General features: G+C 34.9%; 1 protein-coding gene across 1 annotated transcript; it reads left to right on the top strand.

Annotated features, from left to right (window-relative positions):
* On the top strand, positions 4,348-7,114 carry LOC109820038 (zinc finger HIT domain-containing protein 3-like). Its single transcript, XM_020386092.1, has 8 exons — positions 4,348-4,522; positions 4,636-4,730; positions 4,884-4,915; positions 5,723-5,800; positions 5,923-5,985; positions 6,442-6,530; positions 6,640-6,690; positions 6,835-7,114. The coding sequence occupies exons 2-8, from the start codon at positions 4,657-4,659 to the stop codon at positions 6,862-6,864; spliced, it is 417 nt and encodes a 138-aa protein (XP_020241681.1). The 5' UTR covers positions 4,348-4,522; positions 4,636-4,656; the 3' UTR covers positions 6,865-7,114.

The following is a 10,357-nucleotide window of genomic DNA, read 5'->3' as shown; positions in this document are numbered from 1 at the left end:
GTTTATACTCGTGCACCCAATGGAGTTAGAGTCGTCTTTACTTGGCTTGTTTCGCCATTATGACACCGGAGTCAATTAAGGCTTGAATTTTGTTTTTGAGTCCGAAGCAAATCTCGGTGGGATGTGTTAGACCCTAGAGGGGGGGTGATTAGGGTCTTATGCTAATCTAATCCGATTAAATGCCAATTAAAACTAATTAATAAGTTATCCTAGCAAGTATAAAATACAACAAGATACGTAAGCTAGGATAAGCAATATGAACAAATGAATATATCCTATCAATGAGATATTACAAATATATGAGCAAGGATATATGAACTAACACAAGGGTAAAATAAACAATCTACACAAGTGATAGGGTAATATGATGAGCAATACACAAAGGCGATATAAGATATGAAAACAAGAATAAGAACGCCAATGCAATCACAAACAAAACGATATGTTTACGAGGTTCGGTCCCCACGACCTACGTCCCCGCTCCTCACCTCGAGGAGATCTCCACTATCACAACCGGGTTTTCTACGTTCACCCGAATAACGTTTACACCTCACACTCGGTTTTCTAGCTAACCGAAAACTTTACAGTCAACACTCTTGCAATCACACTCTACACCCACTAAGTGTTGGAACTAGACGTGTCTCCCTCAAGTGTTAGGAATTACAACCTCTCGTCACCTACCCCACTCCTCTTGGGACGATCCCCGACTCTCGCCACACACTTCTCTCTTGGTGTACAAGTGTATTACAAAGTGTATTCTCACAATTAAGGCTCAATACAAAGTGTTTGTTCTCTACAATGGATGAGAACGAATTGTAAGCTCACTCTCTAAGATACACAATCTCACAACCCAATTATACTATGAATGTAAATACAATAAGCTCAATAGGTTGTGTGTGAACAAAGAGATAATAAAATCAACTAAACTCAATATGAACACTAGCTTAATAAAAAGATAATCAAACAATATAAAATATGAAGCTAGATTGAGTTTAGAAAACTTCTCAATAGATCAAGAGTGGAAGGAGAAGAGTTGGATGCTCAAACACCAATAGATGATCTCCTCAAGCTCTTGTGGAAGTGATTCACAAAACCAAAACACTCAAATGCTTAAAAGCTTATAAACACACTTAAACCAAACATAAACCCTTGATTAAAACTTTCTTAAACTTGTTTTTAAACTCTCTTGGATGGTTTGAAAAGACATCAACAATGGGGTATATATACCCTCTGAAAACTCAGCCAAAAACACCCAAAACAAAAGACAGAAAAGCCCCCAGAAATCTGCTCAGGAAATAGCCGTTAGGAGCCAACGGCTCTTTTGTCGGTCGACCGGAAATATCGTCGGTCGACCGATGGAAAGCATTCGGTCGACCGATGGCAAATCCGGTCGACCGTGAGCAGGTCTGAAAACAAGGAAAGGGAGGCAGACTTCTTCGGTCGACCGGTGCGGTCGACCGATGGAGCTTTTCGGTCGACCGGACCGGTCGACCGACGATTCTCTGGAAAAATACTCACGAATGGTCAATTGACCGGTCGACCGTACCGGTCGCCGAAAACTTGATATTTCAGAAAATTTCGGTTTTAGAGCTGAATTTTAAAAACCTGTTTAAACAATATCAATCCAATTCGCAAAAAACTTGTAATAATTTGGGAAATGATTGTAAGAAGATGATGAATAAACAGGCTACAACGACTAGTTTCGAAAAAAGACTTCAAATGAAAAATTAATCATCCATTTTGCAAGATATGCGCAAAACACGAAAATGTAAACATGTGAATTTGATATTTTGCTAAACCAACATTTGAAACATTTACAAAATGATTTTTATAGACATGAAGAAAGATGTAACTATTGTTATGAGTGCTGTAAACAAGTGATGTAGTATTTTATCAAAATACACATATAAATGCACTAAAACATGATTTCATTTAACTACTAAAAAATTGATATTGATGAAATCATATATAATGCATGATGAGTATGAAACAAAAATATGTTTTTCTAATTATATTCATTGTTTCATAGTAAAACTTGTAAAAACTATCAACCAAAATATATATGTATATATAGTAACTATATAAATACAAAACCAAACGTGTATTGTGTATCATGATTGAGCCTTAAGCGTAGCTTAACACACATAAAATAAAACGGCTAAATAAGTACCCAAGCTAGATCTTGATCTCTCAATAAGCCTCTTCTTTGGTAATTGCTGCGATGAAGCTTGAACTTGATCTCCAAATTGAATTTGCAATAGCGCTTCAAGCCACTAATTCGCAACCTCCATTGGATATCATCGTTGAAGCTCTATTCCATCCATCCTCCAACAACGTTGTTTGTCTACAATAAATAAGAAAACACAAATACTAGACAAACAACATTAGTGGTAAATTGTTTGTTAAACATCATCAAAACAAGAAGGCCAACAGTGACACTCTAGATTGACCTGCATTATTGCCATGATTCCCACAAGTGTGGTTGTCCATGAATGTTTTGATTTCAAGTCTATTCTCGTTTTGTGTTGGAGAGGCAAATAACATCCACGGGCAATTTTGGGCTTCCTTGAACCGACAAAATACTCAAATACGCTTCGGTTCATTCTTAGCAAACAAGTACTTGAATTTTTTGGCCATGGAATAGTATAGTAAAGCGAATACGCTTCGGTTCATTCTTAGCAAACAAGTACTTGAATTTTTTGGCCATGGAATAGTATAGTAAAGCCAATCTTAATTCCTTCGCACTCTCAAAACAAGTACTTGAATTTTTTGGCCATGGAATAGTATAGTAAAGCCAATCTTAATTCCTTCGCACTCTCAAATCATTGTCCCTCACTAGTTAAAGCAGCGTACCACCAAGCATAAATCCTCTCTGATCTGCTAATCATGTCATCAATCATCAGAACATTATCTTCAGAAGGATTATTATTGGGAATCATATCTGAAACACATGTGGGTGTCGACAACGACAAGTCACCCTCTATACTTTTTGAGTTCATACTGCTGGAAGCACTGCAAATATAAAGAACATGAACAAATGATCGTAAACTATACAATAGAAACATCAACAAATAACACAAATAAGGAAAAGACAAAAAACATCAACTGCTTTTGTTATAACTGTCGTGGAATCCAATTAAACTAACAAGATTTCATTTAAAACTAACATGAAAACGGTTAGACCGAACATGAAGTCAGTTAGAACTAACATGTTGGACCTAACACAGTTTGTACTTTGATCTCATAGCAAATCGATTAGAACTAACAATAAGTCTATTGGAACTAACAACTAATAGATTATAGTTAACAATAAATCTATTAGAACCGACATTTTTAATACATTCACGTAGAACAAGAACTAGCATGAACCTCCTTTATACGAATACAGATGTAACTAGAATTCACAGCTTATAGAACTGTCATGAAATCGATTAGAGATAACATACACCCAAATCCGAACTATAATCTAATGAACTAACATTAACTGATATTACATGAATATTGGTCTTAGCATCAAATAAATCCTTGCCCCCTACATGTCTTGTCGAACTTGAACGGCACTATGAACTTTAGAAGAATCATCTTTTTCCTTGAAAGCTTGCATATGAACCTCCTTTAATCCTCTGTTATGGCAATGCTCCACCATAGACGACAAATTCCCCTCGTTCTCAATAGGAAATTTGAAGCTTCCATTCGTTTCATCTTTGAATGACAAACTTAATGATTCATATGGAAGATCTAACATATCTAACACAACAAATTTTAGATCAAGAATGGTGGTTGAAGTGTTAATCTTCATGAATACTGCTCTATCCCCCGAAGCTATGATGCAGGTGATGTCCTTTTCAGCCATTATGAAATGGAGGGAAGAGTAATGGATCGAACTTAGGACAAAGAGGAGTAATATTGAGAGAGTAATGGAGAGAATTTTCGTTTGAGGAAGAGTAATGGAGAACTAAATATTTATTGCTCATGATAGAGGGGGAAATGAGGGAAATTTCCCTCCATTTCTTATAGCAATTTGTATTTAATGGGAAGTGACGAAGAGTGGTAACGTACCGTCTGAGGACGAAGGAGAAGGTCAAACTTGGATTTTTCATAAAATACAATTCCTCTTTTGTATACAACTGACGTGGAGGGGCCTATAAATATTAAAGGCTGTTTTTGGGGGCTTAACACACGGGGAAAAATACAAGAGGACTCGTCACATGATTTTTCAGCTTTTGGAGGCCTGACATATTTTTCCTAATTATTTAACTAGTGGAAAATTTTTTGTTAGTGTATTACCCTTTAGTTATATTTGTCTTTATTGGGCCTTGAGCTTTTTGGGTATTGGCCCAGTTTCAATGCTTTGAGCAACCGAGCTCTCTCTCTCTCTCTCTCTCTCTCTGACATAGCAGGATTCGAGACAAAAACCCTCGGCTTCCTTCTGAACTTTTCTTTGATCCCAACCGAGAGGATTCGAGGCAAAAACCCTCGGCTTCATTCTCATCAGCTTTTCTTTGATCCCGATTTCATCAAGGTTTGAGGTTATTAAACCAGGGTTTTATATGAGTCCTTGAATAAAGTTTAGTCTTTATCATCAGTTTTTCTCTCTTTTGCCCTAAATTTGATCCTTTAAATTTTGTGCGCCAGGTTTTATCTATTTGGTTGATAATGGGCTCAAAAAATTGTGAAGTATGCAAAGGGGAACAATCCAAATACAAGTGCCCCACTTGCTTTATCCCTTAGTAAGCATTCCCACTCAACGCATTTCTTGATTTTTTTTATTGAATGAATAATGCTAATTCACAACATTTTGATTTAATTTGAAGGGTTTTTTTTGTCATTTTTAATAATACAGTTTCATGTTTGTTTGTTTGTTTTCGTCCTCCAATGTGCAGTTGTTCCATGGTGTGCTTTAAGAAGCACAAAGGTACCCATCAAGCAAATCATGCTATTGTTATGTCTTTGGTTTCGATTTGTGATCAGGTTATTGAAGTTCTTGGTGCATCAACGATTATGATTTAAGGTTTTTCATATTTTCGATATATACGAACAATGAACTTATTGATCCCTAACTCATTAATTTGTAGTCCTGGTGCTTTTAGGATATGAACTTTAGTTTACTAGTGCATCACTTACTATTAACTTGGTATATGTAAGGGATCATTGTGGACTAAGTAAAACTATGAAAACGGTTTTTTCGCATAGATGAGGTAAATGTTAAGCTGAATCCTCCTGCTTAGTTTGCCTATCACGAGCATACGGTTTTTTCGCATAGATGAGGTAAATGTTAAGCTGAATCCTCCTGCTTAGTTTGCCTATCACGAGCATATAATTGCTAGTTGCATTTGGTTGATAATAATGCTTTCTTTAGCAAGTAACTTTTTAAGACCAACATAACCATATGATTTTTGCTGTTCTTGTAAGGAATATAACCTTTAGCATAACTATGATTCTATACATCCCTTTATAGGTATTCGTGCAACGTGACGCTGGAACATTTTTATGCACAAACATATATTCCTTCAAGAGTGAAATAAATTTCGAACTGATGAAAAGATTGATAGGTTACTAGAACTATAACTTTTTAAAACATGTTCATATATCACTTGTTATAGTGGAATTCTTCCATTCTACTACTCCAAATTCAGTGCAATAAATATCTCTTAATGTATTCCAATAAAATTCATTTTCCATATTCTTCCATGCTTGAATATTTCTTCACTTGTTGATGCAGATATCCCTTGTGAAAAGCCTGTGCCTCCTTCAGAAGAACCACCTAAGCACTCTGACACCTTAAAAGATATAACTGATGGTAAAAATTCATTTACAACTTATCTTACATATTATATGCTTATGGAAGAGTTTAATGTATTCTGCATATGATATCGGCAACTTTCTGTTATCTAACTTTCACAGTACTTATAGTTTGTGCAGAAAGGTTGCAGGAAATAGACGATCCAAGTTGTGTTCTCAGCAAAGAACAACTAGAATCCATAGGTACTTACTCCACTGTTATATGTAAATATACATATTTGCGTCATGTTGATTACTGTCAACAGAGTATAATGATTGTAGTTTTCACTTCCTGTTTTGTTGCTATATCCATAATTTATAGCCGATTTCAAAAGGAAATTAAAACATCTCAATGTTGGCACACTTTGAACTATCTGATGATTTATCAAAACCCTTTTAGGAGATAAAATTCTTTCCAAAACCTGTTTAGTTTCTATCTCGACTTGATGATTCATATTGATTTCAATTGAACAGTCGATACTGATTTCTCTCGACCGCCTTTTTGTTGTACTATATTAACAACTTTGCATTCCTTAATCCTGTTGTAAAGAAAAAAACTCTTCCTCATTGTTTTTGCAAATGGCATTTATCTTTAATCTCTTTTGTCTTAGACTCAAGTGAATAGTATTAATAGTGTTTTAATGTTTTTCCTGCAAACAGTGAAGTCAAGTGAGATCAGAAGTTTCTTAGCAGATGTCAACCTACAGAAAATGATACAGAAAGTGGACAGCTCCCGAGACCCAGAAAATGTAATAATTCACTAGTACCAGTTTCGTGATAATTTTTTTACAGAAAGATTTTTATTTTGCACTCTCATTTATTCCATGTACACCGAGTTAAAGCATTACTCTTCTTCAGGAACTGGATAAAGCCATGGGAGATCAGACATTTCTCCAATTTACAGATAAGGTATTATTTTCTTGGTATCTGATTGCACCTCTTTATTTTCAGAGAAAACACGGTCTTAAAAGACACTCTTTTTTTAATCGTAAATTGAAAGCTTTATATACCTCATTTTTCGCCCTTATGGAATATTATGTTACCCTTCTGCAGGTTCGGTCTATTATCAATCCAGAAGAGTAAGTTCTCTAGCTGATCGATAGCCGATCTTATTGGTACTACTCAGAGGCAATATGATGAGAGGATTCTTGAGAACTATCCGAGTCTTTTGAACAATCTTTTTCGGCCATTCGGTATAGAAAATTACCCAATGTAAAATCTTCATGAGTTCACTATTGCAATGGATGAAATTGTTTACCTTATTTCATAGGGAGAGATAATGAGAATTATGTTGTTCCCTCATCATAATCATCATTTCCATGTATAAGCTTAATGGCATCAGCAAAAAAAGCACATAAAGTATCAAAGAAAACATATTAGCACATATATAGTAAATAAAGTGGGAGCTTTTTATTTGGAGTCTAAATAAGATGATCTCTGCATTTGAGAGTTCATAGCACATAACAATCATCATGGAGTCTAGAGTGAAGGAGGGGGTGAGTTGTTGTTATGACCGGGGCTTGGGTTAGGATCAACGTAGTCGACCCTTGCTTCCTCCTCCATCCATCTCCCTGTCTCCATTATCACTGACCTCCCTCCTGCAAATTTCATCCAACCCATTTTCACCTCATTAGTATTTTACGCATCCTATTATCCGATTTTATTTCTTTGTTGAGAATAATTTATCGATCTTCTGTTTTTCATACTAATAAAGTCTAACAAAATATTTAAAGATAAAAACAATGAGTGTCTAAGCGTTCTTAATCAAATAAAAATTAATTTTCTTCACAAAGTATCTCATTATCCAAAAACAAACAAACAAAGATAGTCGACGTTATCATGAATAAAGGGTTCATGCCATCACGCGACAATAATGATATTGAGAATAATTATTTTCGAAAAAATTATTTGTTGGACAGCAGGTTATTAGGATTCCTAATCTGTTTTGGTGCTCGTGTTGGTGTCGGCTCAGTTTTGAAAACACTTCGCCGATGTGGAGAATTGTTGGATAGCAGATTCTTAATCTCTTTTGGTAATAGGTTATTGGGATTCCTAATCTGTTTTGGTAACAGATTATTGGGATTACTAATCTGTTTTGGTAACAAATTATTAGGATTCCTAATATGTTTTGATTTTGGTTTTAGAATTCCTACTATGTTTTTGGTATTAGGATTTCTATATATATAGAACAGTTTAGAAGAGAGAAAATTGGTTGTTTTGAGCATATTGAGAGGGAGATATTGTGAGGGAGTTGAGAGCTTTGATTAGGGTTATATTTAAGAGCTTGTGTGAGTTGTAACCTATTGTAACTAGTTTGCGGTCCGTGCAAAGCAACCTTTTTTTTTTTTTTTTTTTTTTTTTTTTTTTTTTTTTTTTTTTTTTTTTTTTTTTTTTTGCTACAGTAATCCCGTTTTTAATAGGCATGGTTCGAATTTTTGGGGGTGCTACAGTATCTCTCTCTACTACAGTACCTTTTAAATGTTACAGTATGCATGTGTGCTACAGTAACATTTTAAATTATTTATTAGCTACAGTAATAATGTTACAGTAAATGCTACTGTAGTATTTATTGTAGCATGAACAGTGAATCTCTGATCCTTCTATTTGTATAAAGGAATAGATTGTTCTCCATATAGTAAAATCTCATCATCCTCTCCTGTGGCCGTAGGCAATTGCCGAACCACGTAAATTCTCTGTGTTTGTGATTGGTTTGTGCCGTTATTTTGGTGAATTGTACTCGTATTTGGTTTGGTTCTCTTCTCTTATCGCGCTTGCCGACTCGTTTGGTTTGCGAGCACGCTTCTGCACGGCACGCAACATTATTTTTCAAAGGAAAGTCCATGGACAATTATTTGGTCAAAGAGGTTTTCACGCAACACAAATTCAAGTCAAGCTGCTTCATGAAATTGTATGTGAAAGTTTAGAAGAGATACCTGAAACAACCATGGAATTCATGCATATTAGAGCAAGAGCAATGAAGAAGACGACGACTTTGCAACGTGAAAAAAACCCAGGAGCCATCTCTCTTTGCTAAATATATATATATATCTCACTTTTAGGAAAATAGAGTGCGGAAGCAAACTAAACCCTGTGCATTATTTATAGGGAGCTTAGAGAAATAATTTGTAAAAATTCCATGTAGTGTGTTTTCGTACAATGTACAGTCGACCGTGGACAGGCAAGCAACAAGACGACTAGGTCCAGCCTCTCAAATCTACTCGCTATAAATATTTGATACAACTTAGGCAACAAATTAGATTTTTTTAAAAAAAAATTAATTTAATAAAATTGATTGCATTCACGTTTGAGCATGCATGAAGCATTTAGGTCTCCAATGTAGGAAAAAGATATCCAATATAATGAATGGTGTACAATCTGTAAATTGTACCCCATTATTTATGGTGTAGATTATAATCTGTTTTTATGGTGCGTACTTAAAGTGTAGCATATCATGTAAAATTCTATATATCAACTGAAACTTTTGAAATTATTTTTTTTAACATAAGGAAATCAAGAACTCGATGTCTCTAATGTCCTCTTATATAATCTCATAAGACATTTCCCTTGGGAAATATTACAATCTATAAAACATCTACTCCTCTATACTTATAGGAGGATCCAAAGGTTTATTACTCGTGCTACAGTAAATGCTACAGTGAATTATTGTAACATTATTACTGTAGCATTTTAAAAAAATACATTGGCATTAACAAAAAATACTGTAGCGAAAACAAAAAAAGGCAAGTCGTGCTTTGCACGGGGTGCACACTAGTCTATAGTTATAGGAGGATCCAAATATTTGGAGGGATTTTTAGATCTCGTAAAAACCCAAAAAAAAACCACCAAACGCAGCAAATAAAATCACACAAGATTTAACGTGGAAAACCCTTAACAGAGAAAAACCACGGGATCAAAATCAATCCACTATTACCTCCAAATTATAATCTTTTACACGGATAAAGACTGCCAAACCCTCTCTCTCTCTATACTTCTTTTTCTTCTCTTTTTTTTCTCTAACAATAGAAGGATATATATAGAGAAACCAAAATCCTATCTCTAGTCTAACTTCCTAATTAGAATAAGATTCAAACTCTCAATCATGATGAAACTCAAACTCCTAATCATGATAGAACACGGATAAAGACTGCCAAACCCTCTCTCTCTATACTTCTTTTTCTTCTCTTTTTTTTTCTCTAACAATAGAAGGATATATATAGAGAAACCAAAATCCTATCTCTAGTCTAACTTCCTAATTAGAATAAGATTCAAACTCTCAATCATGATGAAACTCAAACTCCTAATCATGATAGATCTCTAACATTATCTAATTCTCATGAAGTTATACAAAGAATTAAAAACTCTATCCCAACTTGGAGTTTGAGTAAATACCCAACATATCCTCCCTCGACGAAAAATCTCCAAGTGTCTCAACGACTTCAGAAAAAACTCACTCTCTTTTTCTTGTTCTTCACCTCTCCCTTGTGGACAAGAGTCTGAGAAGAGTAATCTGCACCATTAACGGATCGCTCATCTAAATAAAAAAATATGATTGCTATTCTTCCTCCCTCGCAAAATC

This window comes from Asparagus officinalis, chromosome 8 (genome assembly GCF_001876935.1).
Source record: "Asparagus officinalis chromosome 8, Aspof.V1, whole genome shotgun sequence".
NCBI lineage: Eukaryota > Viridiplantae > Streptophyta > Magnoliopsida > Asparagales > Asparagaceae > Asparagus > Asparagus officinalis.
This window is presented reverse-complemented; position numbering and strand designations above follow the sequence as displayed.